This window comes from Rhododendron vialii, chromosome 9a (assembly GCF_030253575.1).
Source record: "Rhododendron vialii isolate Sample 1 chromosome 9a, ASM3025357v1".
Taxonomy (NCBI): Eukaryota; Viridiplantae; Streptophyta; class Magnoliopsida; order Ericales; family Ericaceae; genus Rhododendron; species Rhododendron vialii.
In genome coordinates, this window is record NC_080565.1 from 36671865 (window position 1) to 36695075 (window position 23211).

The 23211-nt window shown below is 38.3% G+C and overlaps 2 protein-coding genes across 2 annotated transcripts; both read right to left on the reverse strand.

Annotated features, from left to right (window-relative positions):
* Window positions 1-1255: 1255 nt before the first annotated feature.
* LOC131300133 (probable LRR receptor-like serine/threonine-protein kinase At3g47570) lies at window positions 1256-3912 on the reverse strand. The gene is made up of 2 exons (XM_058325830.1): window positions 2032-3912; window positions 1256-1913 (listed from the first exon to the last, which is right to left on the reverse strand). Exons 1-2 carry the CDS (start codon window positions 3824-3826, stop codon window positions 1477-1479), a joined length of 2232 nt encoding a protein of 743 aa, XP_058181813.1. The 5' UTR covers window positions 3827-3912; the 3' UTR covers window positions 1256-1476.
* A 7563-nt stretch (window positions 3913-11475) lies between these two features.
* On the reverse strand, window positions 11476-14968 carry LOC131300125 (probable LRR receptor-like serine/threonine-protein kinase At3g47570). The gene is made up of 2 exons (XM_058325820.1): window positions 12190-14968; window positions 11476-12071 (listed from the first exon to the last, which is right to left on the reverse strand). The coding sequence occupies exons 1-2, from the start codon at window positions 14876-14878 to the stop codon at window positions 11635-11637; spliced, it is 3126 nt and encodes a 1041-aa protein (XP_058181803.1). The 5' UTR covers window positions 14879-14968; the 3' UTR covers window positions 11476-11634.
* Between the last annotated feature and the right edge of the window lie 8243 nt (window positions 14969-23211).

Sequence of the window (23211 nt, forward strand, 5' to 3'; positions counted from 1 at the left end):
GAAAGTTCTCTTTATCGATATATAATAGGTCTTTTATCCGGTTTCAAATGAGGGAGATGCCAGCGTTTTACTGAAATGATTTAGTTTTCAAATCACCGAGAGTAAATTGGTCATATCATTGTATACACAAACAATTATAGACTCCAACTACTTGGGTTGGTAATTAGACTCAACAAGTTTTTTAGCGATTTTAACCTTGCAAAAAAAGGATATCAGGAGTTTCCGAGACAAACTCGCAAAGTTTGAGAAATTTGTGGAACTTTGTGCGCCCCAGGAGCAAGTCTATGCACCCCAGGTAGCTATAATAGCTAATATTCCTGTTTGCTACTCTGTTATACATGCTCTAATAGAACAACAAAATAAAAAGGGAGGAAAAACTCTTTGGCACTTTTCCTTTGTTTATTTTTGAAAATTTATATATTTATGTACGTGTAGGCCTTTTTTTAGTTCATATATATAAATTTTGGTTAGCCCAGGGCGGAATAAATTCCTGGTTCCGCCCTTGTTCATCATGATCTAGAATAACATTTTATCGGCATTTAGAGACTGCTTACCATGTGAAATGCTGCGCCAGGAAGAGTTTCTGGAAGATGGGCAATGGTGGACAAAGGAATTTTGATCGATCGTCGAAAGGGGGTCGTCAGTAGAAGTGATTCTGGAGGGGGCTTCCAGAGACATTTTCACTGCTTTGGTCGGGAGGCGCGGGAGTGGTGTCATTAGGAAACGACGCACAACGGAAGATCATGAGAATTGAGAAGGTCCGAAACGCTATTTTTAATTAGGGATTGGTTAGGTTAGTTATTCCTAGTATTTTGTAAGGGAATTTTTGGTAGAGAAAGTATGGGAAACAAGGCCTTCATCTCCTCGGTTTTTCCTGTCATCGGAACTTCCATCTGCAGGTTCTTGGGTTGCCGTCTCTATATATGATATCTCTGCCGAGTCGAAGTCCGGCGGGTAACTTGTTCAAAACATATTCTTGATCGGTGGGGAACGAATGGGATATACAAAAACTAAACTGTCTCAGGAAAACATATTCAATCTGCGCAAGCCCAAATAACTAGCATTTGAACTACAAGTATACAAATGAGTTCACGCCCAAATAACTAGCATGTGAAAAGCAGAGACCAAAACCGTTTCCATCGAAAAAACACATCCGTTCCCAAGTGAGAGCGTTTCGAAAATGTTACTATTTGTTACCAAACCAATAAAGATGCTACTGGCACATTCCTAATGCCTTGTAATTATTTATTGGGTACTTACATGTATACGGAATTAAATATGCACAACTATGACTACTTGAAAACTCAAAACTATACATGGGAAAGAACTTTCACCTTCTCTTTTATTCTTCTTTACTTACATGATTAACAAACCGGCCTGCATATTTGGCTTTTGGCCTTTCTAACAAAGTGATTGTGCTTCAAACCTTCCAAGCATCCTCCGCTGAGTCCATACCTCTAGTGGCACTCTTAGTAGCTATTCTCGAGACGTTCCTTCGCCGGTGAGTCGCATCCTCATTTGTCTCCTGCCATGGATACCTACTCCAAGAAATACTTCCTTTATTTTCATTAATCCGATGATCACGTCCTTGATGTTCATCCTTTCGCTAGGTGATTCCGCAGAACATGCAATGCCAATCCTCACAAGGGAAACTGAGCATTCTCTTATTTTGTCTCGTCTGACTCTTTCTTTCTGAGCATCATTTTCAGCTTCAATAGGTTCTACTAATAGCATGCGCGAATCAACAATCTCCATCACTCTCTCTGGCAATGCCTCCTTGCAAAATTCATGAAGGCTTTGTCTGATTGTAAACAATTCATCTGTCGGTCTTTTTCCTGTCAGCATTTCCAATATCAAAATCCCATAACTGTAAACATCACCTTCTGTAGATGTCCTTCCTCCAATTCCATATTCTGCATTTAAATAGTTAAGGAAATAAAAGTCATACCAAACAGAAGAAATGTAGGCTACTATTTAGAAATGTCTGATAGGGAAAAAAGAAAGAAGAAGAAAAATTAGTGATCTGCTAACCTGGCGCAACATAGCCTATAGAACCTTTGATTGCAAGTGAATTTGTTTGCCCGCCATCACTGTTACCACTGTTGATGGTGAGGAACTTGGCCAGCCCAAAATCTCCCACATGGGCAATCATGTCTTCATCAATGAGAACATTGCTTGGCTTTAGATCGCAGTGAACAATTGGAGTTTCACAACGGTGATGAAGGTATTCTAAGGCACATGCAACGTCGATTGCTATATTTAACCTTTGGGAAAGGCTTAAGATCCATTCTTGTTGCGGTGTATCCTCTCCTGAATGCAACCACTTCTCTAAACTTCCATTGGGCATGTACTCAAAAACTAGTGCTTTAAAATCATCACCTGCATGGTTTGTACTTGAACAAACTGTTATGATCTTAAGAAGATTTTTGTGCCTTGTTTTCCTCAAAGCTTCACATTCAGCCAAGAAGCTCTTCGAAGCTCCTCTTCGTTCAAGATTGAGCACCTTGATTGCAATTGGTTTAGCCCCTTCATGGAGAATTCCTTTGTACACGGTGCCAAAACTTCCAGCTCCAATTAAGTTTAATGAAGAGAATCCACCAGTGGCGTTAAGGAGCTGATCATATGAAACCCTCAAGAAATCATCTCCCATAACTAGTTGGGTGAGAGATTTGTTTTTCTGTTTTCTTTTCCTAAGAAAAGCAACCAAAAGTAGCACCAGTGAAAGACATGGGATTATGCAAGCAATTGGAACAATAATTTTGAAGCCAAGGCGATTCCCCTTCTTTATGGACTTTGGGCAAGCAGGTAATTGCATTTCTGCAATGCCTCCACAAAGCCCTTTATTTCCAACAAGTGAAATCGTACTCAAGTTTCCAAAGACACCTTGCAAAGGCACCTCACCAACCAAGTTGTTAAATGACAAGTTTAGATTCTTTAAAAGAACGAGGGCAGCTAGATCTTCAGGAATTTGGCCGGACAAGTTATTGCTCGAAAGATCCAGACTTTCTATTCCTTTCAAGGTGCTAAAAGTGAGAGGAATACTACCCTGAAACATGTTACCCTCTAGAAAAAGGCCTTCCATTTTCAAGCAATTTCCCAGAGTATTAGGAATATGTCCAGACAACTTGTTCTCCGCAACATCTAGTTCTTGGAGATTGTTCAATTTCCCGATTTCGAGTGGCAGGGCACCCTTAAAAGAGTTATAAGACAAGTACATGAAAGTGAGAGAGAAGAAAAGGCCTACTGTTTGGGGAATGGGACCCGTTAAGAAATTATGTGAGAGATTCAAGGTATGCAAGCCCAGGATGTTTTCAATACTTGAAGGAATGGTTCCGTTCAAGTTGTTCCCCCCAAGGTCTAGCCCAAATATTCGAGTGAGATTTCCAATGCTTTCTGGGATCGGACCGGACAATTTGTTTGTACTGAAAGATACTAGTTCGAGGTTTCTAAGCTTCCCTATTTCAAAGGGAATGACCCCTGAAAAATGGTTTTCTTCCAAACCCAAAGTATCTAAGTTGACGAAGTTTGAAATTCCCACGGGGATGGTTCCAACCAGCTGGTTCCTTCCTGCTCCTAAAAAATTGAGGTGACTCGAGAGATTGGCTATGGAAGTGGGTAAAACACCACCAAAACCATTTTCATAGAAACCAAATATTTGTAGCTTGCTACAGTTTGTTAATGAATCGATGAAGGTCAAGTCACTAGCATCCCCAGAACCTAAATTGTTTTTACCTAGATTTAGAACGAAAAGATTCTTCATCTTTCTCCCCAGGTCAAAAGGAACTCCCCCCGAAAAATTGTTATCTGATAGCTCAAGGTTTTCCATTCTAGATGCGTTAGAAAGAGAAGCTGGAATGGGTCCCCAAAATTGGTTATCCGCAATGCTAAAAAGTATCAGGTTGGGGAGTCTAAGACCAATATCTTGGGGTAAACTGCCTGTAAGTTGGTTATCTGCAACTACTAGCTGCATAAGAGTCGAGATATTATAAAGTGTGGGAGGGACAGTACCTGACAATTTATTAACACCAATGCCGAATACCCGAAGGTTGCTAAGGCGGCCGATGGAATGTGGAATAGTTCCTGTGAGACTATTCACTCCCAAATCTGTTCCTTGGAGGAGAGAGAGGTTACCGAAAGAAGGTGGAATCCCTCCGATGAGGTTGTTGGAGACAAGGCGAAGATGAGTGAGCTTGGAGAGAGAACCAAACGAGGCTGGAATTTTTCCAACTAGATCATTAAATGGTAATTCAATGACCCTAAGGGAGTTTGAAAAATTGGTTGGAATTTCCCCTTGGAGAGAATTGCTACTGAAATTCAAACGTCGCAGCCTGAACAAGCGGCTGAGCTCCAAGGGGATTTTTCCTTGGAATCTGTTTTCGTGGAGGTAAAGGGATCTGAGGAAAGAGAGGTTTCCAATGAAAGGTGACATGGTTCCCTTGAGACTTTTGCCCCTCAAGTCCAGAACCACTACTCTCTGATGCTTGCGACTGCACCTTACTCCGTCCCATTTGCAGAGATTGAAAGAATTGTTCCAGGAACTTAACGAGCCAAGCGGATCCTCGGCTATAAGTTCCTTGAACGAAAGCAATGCTAGTCGATCTGTTTCATTGCTCAATCTGCAGGCAACTTGTGTGTGAGTGGTGAAAAATAACACCAAGCTGAGTAGCTTGATCATGTGAATTAACTGAGATGACGAGATGAGTGTCATCAACTTTAGCATTCTATATAAACAAGGGGATATTTGAATTACTAAGGAGAAGAAGAAGAAGGTTGCTTCCTTCAAGGTATGCCAATACTACAATGTATAATGCAAAGATATTCAAGTATAGTCTCCTCCTCTGCTTTGCGAAATTACCGCAAAACCCCACAAACCAAAGCAAGCGAGTGTTTAAAAGGTAGGGGTATTTCGGTCCAATCCAGCCTCCTTTAGGCATGCAAGCGTGGATAAAGACTCCTCTTTCACCGTAACAGTCCAAAGACTTGACTTGCAATGCAGGTTGGAAAATGCCATGCAATGAAGTCCTCGTAATTACTAGTCGCACCATGTAGATTGGGAATCTCACTTATCAATATGACACGGCATGTATGTATTGGACACGCCATATATAGCGAAGTGTCCAACCAAAGATTTTGTATCATCGAGACCAATTAGAAAATTGTTTAAGAAGTTCATTGCAACCGTAAAGATTTAAATCATGATACAGGTGAAGGACCGAAGGCCGGGGAGTTCATCAATGATTTGGAGGAAGAAGATTTTTGTTTCATTTCTTTTCTCATCATTTCACAACTGTAACTATAGTTTTATTACTTTATTGCAATACCAAATGTGGAAGTAAGGAAAATTTACAAGATTTCATCGATTTGAATATCAATGTTATAGCAAAAAGAGAAATAAAAAGGTAAAGTACTGAACCAAAATTCCAAATGTCTTTTTCTCTAGGGGTAAATTTTGCTAACCCCCATTGTTACTAATTCATTAAAATTTGAGACAACATTACATATAGAATTCTTACACTAGGACTGTGCCTTGATCATGTATTTGAGAAGAAATCGCCTCAAAAAAACTGAAAAGTGAAGAGAAATACTCCATATATAAGAAGATTTTTTTTTCTTTAATCGAAGAAATATAAGGACATGATAGTGAAAAAACTAAAGTAATTTATCAGTTTGGTTTTTTTTTTTTTTTCTTGTTGTAAATCTCTTTGCAAATACCTAGCTAAGTGAAATGCAGCCTTAATTTTACGTAATTAAACTCCAAAATACACTTAAATCTGCAATAGTTTCGTATTAGGGGATGCTTAAAAGGTAAAATGGTAATTTTGTGGCCTTATGCCTTAGTGTTAAAATGGGTCAAAATGAATTAATTCAATACTCCGAGGGAGTATTATGTAGTTGAGATTTTTTATTTTAATTAGAAATATATAGGGCCTAGCTCACACAGCTGGAATGCAAGCACCTTATGTTCCTTTCTGGAGATGACTCCTCTTCCACAGTAACAGCCAAAGACTTGACCTTCATTTTCCTGGAAATGTTAGTTTTTGGAACCATTCAATGAACTCCATGTAATATTAGCATGATGATGCAATTTTCCAAAATAGAAAGAAGACCTCTGTTTTCCCTGTCCAAGCACGCGAAATACAAGATTTAATAGTCAATTAAGAATATGAGTGCTGTTTGGGGTATCCCAAATGGAGCACTTGGACCATATTCATGTGGTTTCATTGTGCTCATTCTCTTTGCTATCTTTGATCTTTGTTTTTCGAATTGTGTCCTATGTACCGTTCGGTATGGGCTAGGCTAGCCTTTGTTAGGTATGGGAGTTGTTTTTTGGTTAATCTTTTCTGGGGTTCGTCTTGTGTTTGTCTTGGGAACTCTCAAGGTTATACCCCAGGTCCTTTGTTTTTTCGGTTGATTTCTTAATGGACTTAGTTATCAAAATTAAAAATGATTTCATATTAATTCAATGAGGATGTCAAAATGAGGCTTTATAGCTTCGGAACCTATGACGCACCAGCACCACACGGCATCATAGGTATGGGCGTCCAATTGGAGTTATTAGATTTTAAGAGTGACCTTGAGACATGAGACATGTATGGGGACATGTTGGGAGTCACGTAGTCATATACAAAGTACGAGAAGCATATGCATGAAAAACCTTAAATTTGAAGCTTTTTTCATCTTTAGTGAATATATACGTAACTAAAAAGTACACACATTCCATCACAATATTATGATTTTCTCTCGAAACTGGCTGGTCGCCAACGCCTAGCCGCCCCTCGGTTAGACTGAGTCCTGTCTTCCAATGAAGAGCCAGTGGATAGTGTGGAAAGGCCAAAAGGGGCCCAAGTTCAAGAAAACATGTGGTAAAAAAAAACTGTACATTGATAAGCATATACAAAGATACTGATGTATTGTTAAAACCTTTTATTAGCCGATAGTGGTGTCACGGGAACTGTGGACGCTAAAACTACACATACATGATTAGGATTAGACCGTTCAGCGACGCAAGGAACTAGCTCCTGACTCTAGCTCACATTGGAATGTAAGCACCTTATTTTCATTTCTGGAGATATTTAATTAATTCCTCCGTCATGGTAACAGCCAAAGACTTATAGACCTTTCATTTTCCTGGAAGATGTGAAATTGGGAAGGTCCATGCAATGAAGTCCGTGGAATGGAATACTGGGTAGTACAATAATGCAGTGTCCAAAATTGACTTGAAGAAAACCTCTGTTTTTCCTATCCAAGCATGCAAAATACAAAATTTAATAGTCAATTAAGAATTTGTACGCTGTTTGGGGTATCTCAAAACACCATTTAATTGGTCCATAATGTGGTTTCTTGTTGCTTGATTTTTTCGATATACTTGGTCTTTGTATTGGAACTGTGTCTTATGTACTGTTAAGCAGGGGCTGGGCTAGGCTAGCCTTAGTTACTTCCCAGTTATTATAAACTAAACATTATTATTTTGATGGTTGGATTCCACCATCTTTTAGTAAATTGAAAGTTCTCTTTATCGATATATTATAGGTCTTTATCTGATTTCAAATGAGGGAGTTGCGAGCGTTTTACCGAAATGATTTAGTTTTTGACTCACTGAGGGTAAATTGGTCATATATTTATATATACAAAAAAATATTATAGACTCCAACTACTAGGGTTGGAATGTAGATTCAACAAGCTTTTTAACGGTTCTAACCTGGCAAAAAACGGAGTTTGGGAGTGTCCGGAACAAGCTCATAAAGTGTGAGGAATCTATGGAGCTTTGTGCGCCCTAGGAGCAATTCTATGTGCCCCACGAGCCGTTCATTGCGCCCCGGGCGCATCATCGCAATTTCAAATCTGACCAAACTTTGCGGTCTTGCCATGATCACTCCCAAACTCCAATTTTCACGTGGTTTGAACTGTTAAAATGTCATCTAGCCTACTTTCTAACTAAATTAGTTTGTTAAGGCATTAGTTCAATTCTTTGATTACTATAGTCTACTATACTCCTCAAAAGAATTGTTGATTCCTGAACAATCCCCATGTCTTCCCATTAGTCTTTCCCCAAGTCTTGCTAATTTACTAGGAAAAGATTGGTAGATTGTGATGGAATGCTCTATCAGTCTATCTCGGTGGATGTGGCTTGACTGGGAAAAAAAAAAAAAAGCCAAAATGTGAATGGAGGACTTGAAAAAACTCCAACCCTTCAAGAGGGTTGAGTGTTAATTCTACGGCAATCGCTTTATTTTGTGAACTTTTCTATGGTGAGATGACAGTAACATGTTGTATCATGGTGGAAGACTCTGTTTCCTCTTCCTTGTTGGACTTCAAAGTTTGACAAAAGGGCAAGGAAAATTAACTCCTCCTTCAGCTTTCCTTCCTTCTATCTTCTCTCTCACACAATTAATCAATATTTCTTTCTTTTTTTTCAACAAATAAGAAGAATACACTTCCCTTTAGTTTCTCTTTTACTTCTTTTTAATTTTCTCCTCCATTCCACATTTTCCAAAAGAGCTGAATGGTTTTCTAGCTTGTACACTATCTCTAGCCGTAGTTAATACAAATTTGTTCTAATTACAGGAATATCTTATTGCTATTTGGGATAATACAGAGTATAAATTCGGACAGATAACCATATCTTTTAATTTTATTGAATTTGTAAGGAGTACAAATTTGCATGGATAAGCTTTTGGGAATGAGAGAGCCTTTTTCGTTGGCTTTATAGCAATTATACCCATGGAGTTAGTATCCATATCATTTTTCATATGAGTATTGTTGTAATGAACACCTATAACGTCCATTATTTAATTTGAAGAGATAACGTTATTTTTTTACTTTGTTTTGGGGATATACAAAATAGATAACACACGTCATCAACTATTTTGTACTAATATAGGAAAATTAAAAATCTTACTTTCATGTCATCAACTATTTTGTACTAATATAGTTTTTTGGTTCTTTTTTGAAAGATACAAAGATTTGACTTGCATAAATAACGTTATCTTTTTCTTTTTTTTCTTTTTCTATTTTGGAGAGAGAAAATAGACATATAAAGTTACTTGTATGTTTTGTGCGTCGTACATATAACGTTATCTGTTTATTTTTATTTGTGTTATTAGGATGACAAAGTAACACATATAAGAGTACTGCTTGTTCTATGTCGCACACATAATGTTATCTATTTGTTCTATGTCACACATATTTGTGTTATTGGATAGGTAACCATATCTATTGATTTTATTACGATTATACATGCACATAACCTTATCTGTTGGTCTTTTAAAATAATACAAAGTTTAAATTTAGACAAATAACCATATTTGTTGGTCATATTACCACCTACTTCGTAAAAGATAACCTTATCTTTTGGTCATTTTTGAAATAATACATAGTATTGATTTGGATAAATAACCATATTTGTTGGTTTTATTTCGATTTGGGATTAAAGAGAGGATAATTAACTTTATTTGTTTCAGACAACAAAGAGTATGAAAATGGACAAATAACCATATCTGTTGGAGAAAAACTATACAAATTGAGTTGTATTTTAGTTTAGTGCCACACATAAACAACTTGGATATAAATTTTGTCTGAAGTCCAAAAATTAGGAGATACAGACCTATTTAGCCTGGGTTAGATTCTCTTAAGGGCTCTGTCCAAATCACGAAAAATTACTAATACTACAGATTTTTCAGTTTTCCACTCATGCTTATTGCTAATCAGTAATCACCAAATAAGAGTTCTTTTTCAGGTTTACTTTTATAAGCCCAAATTCAATCTAAATGTGGGACACACCTAGCACCTCTGTGTCCAACGGAGAAGAATTAGTAGTTCACTTTAAAACAAGGAGAATTCCGGCCGAACACCCCCAGCTGCCTTCTTTCCCCTGTATATCTACATCTCAGATCGTCGGCGTTGAAGCTTCGAGGAGGCGATGCGAGACCTCAGCTTCGAGAGAGCTTGATTGTCACCCGCGCCGGCCCCAGCTTCAGATCCGAGAGAGAGAGAGAGAGAGAGAGAGAGAGAGAGAGAGGATCCAAGCATGCGAAATACAAAATTTAATAGTCAGTTAAGAATTTGTACACTGTTTGAGGTATCTCAAAATATCATTTAATTGGTCCATAATGTGGTTTCTTGTTGCTTGTTTTTTTCGCTATACTTGGTCTTTGTATTGAAATTGTGTCTTATGTACTGTTGAGCATGGGCTAGGCTAGCGTTAGTTACTATCCAATTGTTATGAACTAAACATTATTATTTTGATGGTTGGATTCCACCATCTTCTAGTAAATTGAAAGTTCTCTTTATCGATATAGAATAGGTCTTTATCCTATTTCAAATGAGGGAGATGCCAGCGTTTAATTGAAATGATTTAGTTTTCAAATCACCGAGAGTAAATTGGTCATATCTTTATATACACAAACAATTATAGACTCCAACTACTTGGGTTGGTAATTAGACTCAACAAGTTTTTTAGCGGTTTTAACCTTGCAAAAAACGGATATCAGGAGTTTCCGAGACAAACTCGCAAAGTTTGAGAAATTTGTGGAACTTTGTGCGCCCCTGGAGCAAGTCTATGCGGCCAAGGTAGCTATAATAGCTAATATCCCTTTTTGCTACTCTGTTATACATGCTCTAATAGAACAACAAAATAAAAAGGGAGGAAAAACTCTTTTGCACTTTTCCTTTGTTTATTTTTGAAAATTTATATATTTATGTACGTGTAGGCCTTTTTTTAGTTCATATATATAAATTTTGGTTAGCCCAGGGTGGAATAAATTTCTGGTTCCACACTTGTTTGTCATGATCTAGAACAACATTTTATCGGCAAAATTTTGGTTAGCCCAGGGTGGAATTTCGATCGATCGTCGCAAGGGGGTCGTCAGTAGAAGTGATTCTGGAGGGGGTTTCCAGAGACATTTTCACTGCTTTGGTCGGGAGGCGCGGGAGTGGTGTCATTAGGAAACGACGCACAACAGGAAAACGGTGCACAACGGAAGATCATGAGAATTGAGAAGGTCCGAAACGCTATTTTTAATTAGGGATTGGTTAGGTTAGTTATTCCCAGTATTTTGTAAGGGAGTTTTTGGTAGAGAAAGTGTGGGAAACAAGGCCTTCATCTCCTCGGTTTTTCCTGTCATCTGAACTTCCATCTGCTGGTTCTTGGGTTGCCGTCTCTATATATGATATCTCCGCCGAGTCGAAGTCCGGCGGGTAACTTGTTCTAAACATTCTTGATCGGTGGGGAACGAATGGGATATATAAAAACTGAACTGTCTCAGGAAAACATATTCAATCTGCGCAAGCCCAAATAACTAGCATTTGAACTACAAGTATACAAATGAGTTCACGCCCAAATAACTAGCATCTGAAAAGCAGAGACCAAAACCGTTTCCATCGAAAAAACACATCCCTTCCCAAGTGAGAGCGTTTCGAAAATGTTACTATTTGTTACCAAACCAATAAAGATGCTACTGGCATATTCCTAATGCCTTACTTGTAATTATTTATTGGGTTCTTATTCTTCTTAACTTACATGATTAACAAACCGGCCTACATATTTCGGTTTTGGCCTTTCTAACAAAGTGATTGTGCTTCAAACCTTCCAAGCATCCTCCGCTGAGTCCATTCCTCTAGTGGCACTCTTAGTAGCTATTCTCGAGACGTTCCTTCACCGGTGAGTCGCATCCTCATTTGTCTCCTACCATGGATACCTACTCCAAGAAATACTTCCTTTATTTTCATTAATCCGATGATCACGTCCTTGATGTTCATCCTTTCGCTAGGTGATTCTGCAGAACATGCAATGCCAATCCTCACAAGGGAAATTGAGCATTCTCTTATTTTGTCTCGTCTGACTCTTTCTTTCTGAGCATCATTTTCAGCTTCAGTAGGTTCTACTAATAGCATTCGCGAATCAACAATCTCCATCACTCTCTCCGGCAATGCCTCCTTGCAAAATTCATGAAGGCTTTGTCTGATTGTAAACAATTCATCTGTCGGTCTTTTTCTTGTCAGCATTTCCAATATCAAAATCCCATAGCTGTAAACATCACCTTCTGTAGATGTCCTTCCTCCAATTCCATATTCTGCATTTAAATAGTTAAGGAAATAAAAGTCATACCAAACAGAAGAAATGTAGGCTACTATTTAGAAATGTCTGATAGGGAAAAAAGAAAGAAGAAGAAAAATTAGTGATCTGCTAACCTGGCGCAACATAGCCTATAGAACCTTTGATTGCAAGTGAATTTGTTTGCCCTCCATCACTGTTACCGCTGTTGATGGTGAGGAACTTGGCCAGCCCAAAATCTCCCACATGGGCAATCATGTCTTCATCAATGAGAACATTGCTTGGCTTTAGATCGCAGTGAACAATTGGAGTTTCACAACGGTTATGAAGGTATTCTAAGGCACATGCAACATCGATCGCTATATTTAACCTTTGGGAAAGGCTTAAGATCCATTCTTGTTGCGGTGTATCTTCTCCTGGATGCAACCACTTCTCTAAACTTCCATTGAGCATGTACTCAAAAACTAGTGCTTTAAAATCATCACCTGCATGGTTTGTACTTGAACAAACTGTTATGATCTTAAGAAGATTTTTGTGCCTTGTTTTCCTCAAAGCTTCACATTCAGCCAAGAAGCTCTTCGAAGCTCCTCTTTGTTCAAGATTGAGCACCTTGATTGCAATTGGTTTATCCCCTTCATGGAGAATTCCTTTGTACACGGTGCCAAAACTTCCAGCTCCAATTAAGTTTAATGAAGAGAATCCACCAGTGGCGTTAAGGAGCTGATCATATGAAACCCTCAAGAAATCATCTCCCATAACTGGTTGCGTGAGAGATTTGTTTTTCTGTTTTCTTTTCCTAAGAAAAACAACCAAAAGTAGCACCAGTGAAAGACATGGGATTATGCAAGCAATTGGAACAATAATTTTGAAGCCAAGGCGATTCTCCTTCTTTAAGGACTTTGGGCAAGTAGGTAACCGCATTTCTGCAATGCCTCCACAAAGCCCTTTATTTCCAACAAGTGAAATCATACTCAAGTTTCCAAAGACACCTTGCAAGGGCACCTCACCAGCCAAGTTGTTAAATGACAAGTTTAGATTCTTTAAATTAACGAGGGCAGCTAGATCTTCTGGAATTTTGCCGGACAAGTTATTGCGTGAAAGATCCAGACTTTGAATTCCTTTCAAGGAGCTAAAGGAGGGAGGAATACTACCCTGAAAAGTGTTACCCTCTAGAAAAAGGCCTTCCAATTTCAAGCAATTTCCCAGAGTACTAGGAATATGTCCTGACAACTTGTTCTCCGAAACATCTAGTTCCTCGAGATTGTTCAATTTCCCAATTTCGAGTGGCAGGACACCGATAAAAGCGTTATGAGTCAAAATCAAGAAGGTTAAAGTGGAGAAAAGGCCTATTGTTTCGGGTATGGGGCCAGTTAAGAAATTATGATAGAGAATCAAGGTTTGCAAGCCCAGGATGTTTTCTATACTTGAAGGTATGGTTCCATTCAAGAAGTTGTCATCCAGGTCTAGCTCAAATATTTGAGTGAGATTTCCAATGCTTTCTGGGATGGGACCAGACAATTTATTTCTACTGAAAATTAGTCTTCGTAGATTTTTAAGCTTCCCTATTTCGAAGGGAATGACACCTGAAAAAAGGTTATCTTCCAAAGCCAATATAGTTAAGCTGACGAGGTTTGAAATTCCCAAGGGGATGGTTCCAACCAGCTGGTTCCGTCCTACTGCTAACCTATTGAGGTGACTCGAGAGATTGGCTATGGAAGTGGGTAAAACACCACCAAAACCATTTTCATCTAAACCCAAGATTTCTAGCTTGCTGCAGTTAGTTAACGAATCAATGAACCTCAAGTCGCTAGCATCCCCAGAGCCTAAATTGTTTGTTTCTAGATTTAGCCACCATAGATCCTTCATCATTCTCCCTAGGTCAAAGGGAACTGGTCCTGAAAGGTTGCTAAGAGATAGATCAAGCATTCTCATTCTAGATGCATTAGAAAGAGAAACTGGAAAAGGTCCCCAGAATTGGTTTTCCCCAACAGCTAAATGTGTCAGGTTGGGGAGTGTGACGCCAATATCTTGGGGTAAACTGCCGGTAAGTTGGTTATCTGCAATGAGTAGCTGCCTAAGAGTTGAGATATTATACAGTTGGGGAGGGACAGTACCTGACAATTTAGTCGATGCAACGCCAAATACCTGAAGGTTGGGAATCCGTCCGATGGAATGTGGAATGGATCCCGTGAGACTATTCCTTCCCAAGTCTACTATTTCGAGGAGAGACAGGTTACCGAGTGAAGGTGGAATCCCTCCGATGAGGTTGTTGGAGTAAAGGTCAAGATAAGTGAGCTTGGAGAGAGAGCCAAACGAGTATGGAATTTTTCCAACTAGATCATTATTCCGTAAATCAATGACACCGAGGGAGTTTGAAAAATTGGTTGGAATTTCCCCTTGGAGAGAATTGCTACTGAAATTCAGATGTTGCAGCCTGAACAAGCTGCTGAGGTCCAGGGGGATTTTTCCGTGGAATCTATTTTCCTGGAGGTAAAGGGATTTGAGGAAAGAGAGGTTTCCCAGAAAAGGTGATATAGTCCCACTCAAGCTTTTGCCCCTCAAGTCCAGAACCACTAGTCTCTGATGCTTGTGACTGCATGTTACTCCGTCCCATTTACAGAGATCGAGAGAACTGTTCCAGGAACTTAATGAGCGAAGAGGATCCTCGTGTATAAGTTCTTTGAATGAAAGCAATGCTGATCGATCCGTCTCGTTGCTCAATCTGCAGGTTACTTTTGTGGCAATGGAGAAAAATAAAACCAAGCTGAGTAGCTTGATCATGTGCAATAACAGAGATGATGAGATCAGCATCATCAACTTTAGCATTCTTCTATATAAACATGGGGATATTTGAATGAAGAAGAAGAAGAAGGAGGTTGCTTCCTTCAAGGCATGCCAATACTACAATTTATAATGCAAAGATATGCAAAGATATTCAAGTATAGTCTCCTCCTCTGCTTTGCGAAATTACGCAAAACCTCACAAACCAAAGCAAGCTAGTGTTTAAAAGGTAGGGGTATTTCGGTCCAATCCAGCCTCCTATAGGCAAGCAAGCACGGGTAAAGACTCCTCTTTCACAGTAAAAGTCCAAAGACTTGACTTGCAATGCAGGTTGGAAAAGGCCATGCATTGAAGTCCTTGTAATTACTTGTCGCACCATGCAGATTGGCAATCTCTCTTACCATTACGACACGGCATGATATGTATTGGACACGCCAAAGCAAAGTGTCCAGCCAAAGCTATTAGTCAGTTTGGTTTATTTTTCTTTCTTGTTGTAAATCTCTTTGCAAATACCTAAGTGAAATGCAGCCTTAATTTTACGTAATTAAACTCCAAAATGCACTTAAATCTGCAATAGTTTTCATATTAGGGGATGCTTAAAAGGTAAAATGGTAATTTTGTGGCCTTAGTGTTAAAATGGGTCAAAATGAAATAATCCAATACTCCGAGGGAGTTTTATGTAGTTGATGTCCTAACTGCATTGACGCTAAGATACTGATATATTATTAAACCTTGTTATTGGCCGATAGGGGTGTCACGGGAAATGTGGACGCTATGACTACACATGCGTGATTAGGATCAGACTGTTCAGTGACGCGAGACTCTAGCAAGGTAACAGCCAAAGGCTTAGACCTTTCATTTGCCTAGAAGATGTGAGATTGGGAAGGTCCATGCAATGAAGTCCATGGAATGGAATACTGGGTAGTACAATAATGTAGTGTCCAAAATTGACTTGAAGAAAACGTCTATTTTTCCTGTCCAAGCATGCGAAATACAAAATTTAATATTCAATTAAGAATTTGTACGCTGTTTGGGGTATCTCAAAAGATCATTTAATTGGTCCACAATGTGGTTTCTTTGTATTGGAATTGTGTCTAATCAGTACTGTTGAGCATGGGCTAGGCTAGCCTTAGTTACCACCCAATAATTATGAACTAAACATTATTATTTTGATGGTTGGATTCCACCATCTTTTAGTAAATTGAAAGTTCTCTTTACCGATATATAATAGGTCTTTTTCCGAATTCAAATGATTTTTCCGAATTCAAATGAGGGAGGTGCGAGCGTTTTACCATAATGATTTAATTTTCAAATCACTGAGGGTTAATTGGTCATACCTTTATATATACAAAAAATTATAGGCTCTGACTACTTGGGTTGAAAAGTAGACTCAACAAACTTTTTAACGGTTCTAATCTTGCAAAAAACGGAGTTCGGGGAGTGTTCAGGACAAACTCGGAAAATTTGAGGAATTTGTGGAGCTTTGTGGCGCCACAAGAGAAAATCTATGCACCCCGGCCGCATCATCAAAATTTCAAAACCGACCAAACTTTTCGATCTTCCCACGTAAACTCCCAAACTTCGATTTGCACGTGGTTTGAACTGTTAAAAAGCTCGTCTAGCCTACTTTCGAACCAAAGTAGTTTGACTTCAAAATTATTTAATTAATTTATAAATCAAAAGATATGATGATTTTACCCTCAACAGGGCAAATAACAAAATATTTTGGAAAAATCTTTGAATCATACTAACTTTAAACTAGATCAAAACCTATTTTATATTGATATAGGGGGAATTAAAGTAATAAAAGATGAAGGAATTGAACCATAAAAATAATAGATTTTGGGTTACGAATAGTTGGTCAAAAGTAGACCAATTCAACTATCGTCGGAGCCATTATGGGTAAAACATGTTTCCGCGCCCTTCCACTCATTCTATGTTCCATTCCGTACTCACATTCCAAGTTTTAAGGAATTAGTTCATTTCTTAGGAGTTCTGGAGACTTCATAAGGCTTTCCGCACTTCATCAAATTAAAGCATACAAAACTGTTTAATCATTAGGATTCGCCTAAGATGTAGCGGTCTGCTTATTACCCAATTTTCATGAACTAAATATTATTATTTTGATGGTTAGATTTCACCATCTTTAGTAAATTGGAAGTTCTCTTTATCGATATATAATAGGTCTTTATCTGATTTCAAATGAGGGAGATGCGAGCGTTTTACCGAAATGATTTAGTTTTCGACTCATTGAGGATAAATTAGTCATACCTTTTTATATACAAAAAATCATAGACTCCAACTACTTGGGTTGAAAATTAGATTCAACAAGCTTTGTAACGATTTTAACCTTGCAAAAAAAGCAGTTCGGGGGTGTCCGGGACAAACCCAAAAAGTTTGAAAAATTTGTGGAGCTTTGTGCGCCCGAGGTGCCCTTCATTGCGCCCCGGACGCATCATCAAAGTTTCAAAACATACTCTATTCTTAGAAATTTGGGTCTTTGATGACTTCTCTAACCTTTCTCTAAGTGATTTAAGTGTTTGGCGCATCTGAAAAGGGTTACTTACGACTTTTCTTTAGGTTGGAGTCCTGCGACAGTTCATTCATCGGAATTTTGAATGGAAAAAAATAAGGAAAGAAGAAAAATGATTGTCAAGAAGCTGTATAGCTTCTTCTTTTTTTTTTTTATGCGATTGAGAAACCATTTTACTTGCATTTGAACATTATTGTTCCCGATCTTGTAAATTCAACTCAACCATTTTTTCATTCTCCAATAAAATGGTCTATTTGGAAGACTGTTCTATTTACCGTTTCTGATGGGTAAAGGACTAGAGACTTAAAGTATGCCGTTTTTGATGGGTAAAGGACTGGAGCGTTAAAAACAGACTTACAGACTAAGTCAAGTCGCCCAATGACAAGCCAGTGGAGAGCGTGGAAAGACTGAAAGTGGCAAAAGAAGAAAACAAGAGGTAGCATATATACTGTGTTAATAAGATTATACACCATGATTAGGTATATATATCCAAAACTGCATTGATATGTACTCATTTCGTCCCAAAATGGACGACAATATCGGCCTTTCTGCCTCTTGAAATTTTCTTCTCTATTTGGGCAATTTATGATGTTTTCTAAAAATCTTCTGAGAGTCTAATTCAGATCTATCGAACAAGATTCATATAACTTATAGAAAGCATTATGAATAATTTTCTAAGACGTCCAAAATATTGAAATTGTCATTTAGTTTGGGACGGAGGGAGTAAGATATCGTTGACCACGGTATTAGCAAGTGTTGGTTTCATGAGGAATTTGGCGTCCCTTGAAGATATGTGATTAGGATCAGACCGTCTAGCTACGCGAGTAGCTAGCTCGAACTGGCGCTGTAGCTCTAGCCCACACTGAAATGCAAGCACCTTATTTTCTTTCCTGGAGATAATGACTCCTCTTCCGCAGTAACAGTCCAAAGACTTACTTCATTTAATTTCATGGAAAATGCTGGTTGGAAAATGCCATGCGGCCCATGCTACGCTGATACAATTTTCCAACATTGACATGGAGAATACAAGACTTAATGTTCAAGGAGGATGCCAAATAAGATTGGAAATCTCACAAACCAACACGACACGGCATGATATGTATTGGACACGCTAGAGTGAAGGGTCCAACCAAAGATATTAAGTTTTGAGGGGGACCCGCACGTCTCAATTCTCACTTTACACACGTATGGGATAAGGCGGTGGATCTAGTGATCACTTCATAATATATGCAAATTTACCGAAAGATATGTGCCACAAACCCCTAGAAATTATTGCTTCTTTCATTTCTATTGAATATTTTCTTAACTTTTTGGTCAAAAGATTTCTTATCATCGAGACCAATTAGAAAATTGTTTAAGAAGTTCATCGCAACTGTAAAGATTAAATCATGATACAAGTGAAGGGCTGAGGCCGGGGAGTTCATCAATGATTTGGAAGTCGAAGATTTTGGTTTCTTAATTTATTGCAATACCGAGTAAGAAAAATTTACAAGATTTTGTCAATTTGTATAGCCAAATACAAAAATAAAAAGGTAAAGTGATCCAAATGTCTTTTTCTCTAGGGGTAAATTTTGCTAAAACCCCCATTGCTACTCATTCGTTGAAATTAGAGACAACATTACATATAGAACGTACACTAGCTATCGTGCATTGATCACGTACAACAAAAAAGTAAAGAGAAATATAAGAAGACTTTTTTTTAAATGAAGAGAAGAAAATATGTACAAGGACATGATAGTGGAAAAACTAAAGTAATTTATCAGTTTGTTTTATTTTTCCTTTCTTGTCGTAAACCTCTTTTCAAAAACCTGAGTGAAACGCAACCTAAATTTTACGTAATTAAACTCCAAAATCCCCTTCAACGATAGTTTTCATATTAGGAGATGCTTAAAGGGTAAAAATGGTAATTTGTGGCCCTTGTGTTAAAATGGGTCAAAATGAATTTACTCAATGCTCCTCAGGAGTTTTATGTAGTTATACTGAACCCCAGGGTAATTAGTGTAATTTATCTTCCTTAAAACAAGTCCGAGAAACAAGTAACGCGAGGTTACGAAATGCGAGTTCTGTAGTGGAAAGACTTCTCATCTTCAACCTGCAAAGTTTTAAGAAGGCTTCTCCCCCTTTTTTGGCAATTTTCAAAATTTGAAATTACTCTTAAAGCAACCAATTCCAAATATATTGGCAAACAGTTGAGAGGCTTCCCAGGCTCATATACTAGTTTTGGAGGAGAGATAATTAACCGATGTGAGACAAATTCAATACTCTCCCGCACGTGCGACCCACGACTCGCATGTGGAGAGGTAAACAAAAGATACATAACACACTGATCACAATGAAACAAAGTGCAACTAAGGCACAAACAAAGGGAAAAAGCCTCCAAAAATCTTGCTCTAATACCATGTTAAAATATCCAACTCCAAACCAATTAACATAAAGTGAAGAGGTCACCCATGCTCATATACTAGTTTTGGAGGAGATAATTAACCAACATGGGACAAATCCAACAATTACTTTCATGATCCTATTCGCCCTGATTGTATAAATTGTTGATTAAAATGTTTTTGTAAAGTATGAATTCAATCGAGTACCAAATGATTATTAATCGGAGAAGATATATTTCTAAAAAAAAAATAAGGAAAAGTTAGCTGGGCGCTCTTGATTACAACCCTTGTGAAACTAGAGAAGAAGGCTTCTCTCCTCCTCCATTGTTTGAAATTTTTTACCTTAATTTGGAATCATATTTATGATCAGATTGGTCCACATTGTAGAACTTGTTGATTACAATGATTATGTAAGATATCAAGTCAATCGTAAACTTCTTGGTATTTAATCGGAGAAGATATATGTCGAAAAAAATTGAGAAAAAACACTTGATTACAACTTCAAAGGACTTTTTTCCCTCCTTCTGGTCGTAGACTCGCTGTCCGTTATAACATCGTCGCCGATCCAAATCGACCTTCACTGTCGTCGATCCGAGCTCCGATCAATTAGTCAGCCGGCAGAGGTGTGTCCGCAACTCGGGCGATTGGAGCTGGTGAACTCATCCATGCGGCCACACCCATCGTCTCTTTCTCTCTTCACATCTGCAGCCAAGAATGTGAAGAACAATCTAAGGTACAATGGGTTGGGTTGTTGTTGCATCAAATTCAATTTCTATTGGCGCACATTCTAATAGTTTTTCAGGTTTAGATTTTATATGGCTTACTGCTTTAGAAATCGACACAAGGTATATGCCTCCCAGTCTTCCACGTGTTTGACATTTGGCTTATGAAGGTAGTCCTTTTTCGGCCAATGGTTAAACTCCATTTCTGAATTCATAGCTTTCGCGGTTGGTTGTGCATGGTAAGGCTTCTACTAGAACCTCGTAGTCGAAATGTGAGGTTAAATCTTTTTGTTGTATAAATCTACCAGACTCATTGTGGACTTGGTTCGTTATAGCTTCAGATCATTTATTGGTTGCTTGTAATGGTTTCGCGTATTGGTTGCTTGTAGTGCTTTATTTTTGAATGGTTTTATAGGTTAACATCCTACAATGATCAGTACCCGTTCTTGTCTTTCTGCTATTCGAGCCCTCGAACTTGTAGAATTTTGAAGTTTTTCTTCTGTTTCTTGGCTCTCTTGCCAGTCTCATAGCCTTGATATTATGTATGAGTCTTGAATTTTCCAAGTGAAAAGAAGTGAGCTTACGTACGTATACAAGTTCGATTTCTACGGTTAACCAGATACAAAACAGACCTTTTGTTTTTGCCGAAAACCTATTTACTTGGCTTAACGATTTCCTAACACAACCACAATTGTTTTACTTTGTTCTTCCTTTTTTTTTCCCTCCTCAAATTAAACGTGCAAGCATTGCATAAGCGAGAAACAATCCAATTTGGAATTTTTAGCCGACCTGGCAACCCAGTCAGTATCAGAATTATTCCTTCACTCAAATATATACTCCTTACCAACAAAAGTTTCAGTTGTCATGTAACTAATTTATTCTTCATGGTTCGATGGATCCAAACCAGGGAACGGGCGGAGTGGTCAATTGTTAATTGGTAACATTACATATATGCAAGCATGAATATACAAGAAGTACACGACAGAAAAATATATGCACAAGTATCAGTTCCTAAATTCTAGTATTTCTTAACAAACCAATATAGGCAAAATGTACACAAGCTTAAATAGGCAAAATTATGAATTACATGAAAACTCGAAACTATATACTAGAGAGTGTTTCCACTTTTATTGTATGTTGAATTTACAATACTAAGAAAACAGGCTGAAATAAAGGGATTTCGCCTTTCTATGTGAATAATTGAACTTCAAACCTTTCAATCAGCCTCTACAGCCTCAATTCCTGCCGTGTATTGCTTGACGATTTCCTAATCCTAAATTAATGGGTTGCCCCAAGCGTAGGGCGGAGATCGACGTAGCACAATATCCGGTAAGTCCGGTGTCGAATCCACAGAGACAGTGATGTGTGCTGACTAAAAACTCGGGTTGTTACTAATTAAATTGGCTCTTAGGTAGCCACCCCTTGACAATTGATTGAGATTAACTAAAACCTAGAAATTAATTGTATTTTTCAAATAATTAAAAAAAGAAGGTACGGTCGTAAGATTCATAGCTCTCGTAACTAGTCCGGATTAACTTGCTTCAAATAGTGTTCTTAAAAACGTTCAATTTTAGATTGAAAAAAATACCCCGTAAGATGCAAAACCTCATGGTCATCGTTTACCCATGCGCAGCGGAAAATGAGTTTTGGACCCCCATTCTCCCGTTCACATAGGCTCCAACAATGCCCAGGTTCGTTCACGGGAAGTATTTTTCCAATCTAAAATCGTTTTTTTATTGTTTGGAAATAAGAGCAGTGCCCGGATTGACCACGGTATGCTAATCACCCTGCGACCCTACCTATACGACTATTTACTAATCATTGCGCATAAAATAAAAGAAACCCTAACTTGAAACATGTTGCTATTGCGCGAGATGAAAAATAAACAGAAAATATAAGTTAAACAAGAACCAACGAAAAACTTTTATGAAGAACATAAATTAAACCGAGTTACCGAAGTGCGAATAATTAAACAAAATATTAAATAACATAAAGGAAAGAGAGCACAAAGAAAACTAAACAATATTCGAACCTAATTAAAGAACGGCAGCCTCGTTCCTATTGATCTCCGCCACTGTTCTTCGTTTTACTGTGCGTGGGACATAAAAGAATCGTCCGTGGGAAAAAATCCTCTCAATAGCTGCCACCAGCAGTAGGGTAAATAAGGTTGCTTTTAGGGGGCGACTATTCGCAGCCCGCTATTTTCTCCCGTAGCCCGTTACTTCACATAGCCCATTTTCAATATTTTAAAAAACAAAATTTTCTCCATATAACCCATTAAATGGACCTGATCTTCCCATTATACCCTTCCCTTCTCAAAAATTACACTTTAACTCCTCCACCCATCCATCCAAATAGAAACCCTAAGCCAGCCCACCCATTTACGTCTACCACGCTATTTCTATCTCCCACGACCTCCACCTCCATGGCCACCACCGCAGCCCCGCCACTCCTGCCGCCGCACCACCGCCTCAGGTGCCGTTCTCTCTCTCTCTCTCTCTCTCTCTCTCTCTCTCTCTGTTCTCCTCTCTCACTCTGTTCTTCTCTCTCTCTCTCTTTCTCTATTCTTCACCACCGCCACCCCAGCCCACCCATTTACATACTAGTATTTGTGTAGAGATTTTGTATTTGTGTAGAGATTTCGGTAATTAGATCCCGTATTTGTGTAGAGATTTTGGTAATTAGATCTCGTATTTGTTTAGAAATTTTGATAATTAGATCCCGAAATTGGTAGCCAAAAAT

Coding starts and splice junctions, on each gene's coding strand:
- LOC131300133 (XM_058325830.1), bottom strand. CDS start 3,826: ATGGAAAACCTTGAGCTATCAGATAACAATTTTTCGGGGGGAGTTCCT. Junction 1,914..2,031: donor TATAGGCTATGTTGCGCCAG/GTTAGCAGATCA, acceptor ATTTAAATGCAG/AATATGGAATTGGAGGAAGG.
- LOC131300125 (XM_058325820.1), bottom strand. CDS start 14,878: ATGCTAAAGTTGATGATGCTGATCTCATCATCTCTGTTATTGCACATG. Junction 12,072..12,189: donor TATAGGCTATGTTGCGCCAG/GTTAGCAGATCA, acceptor ATTTAAATGCAG/AATATGGAATTGGAGGAAGG.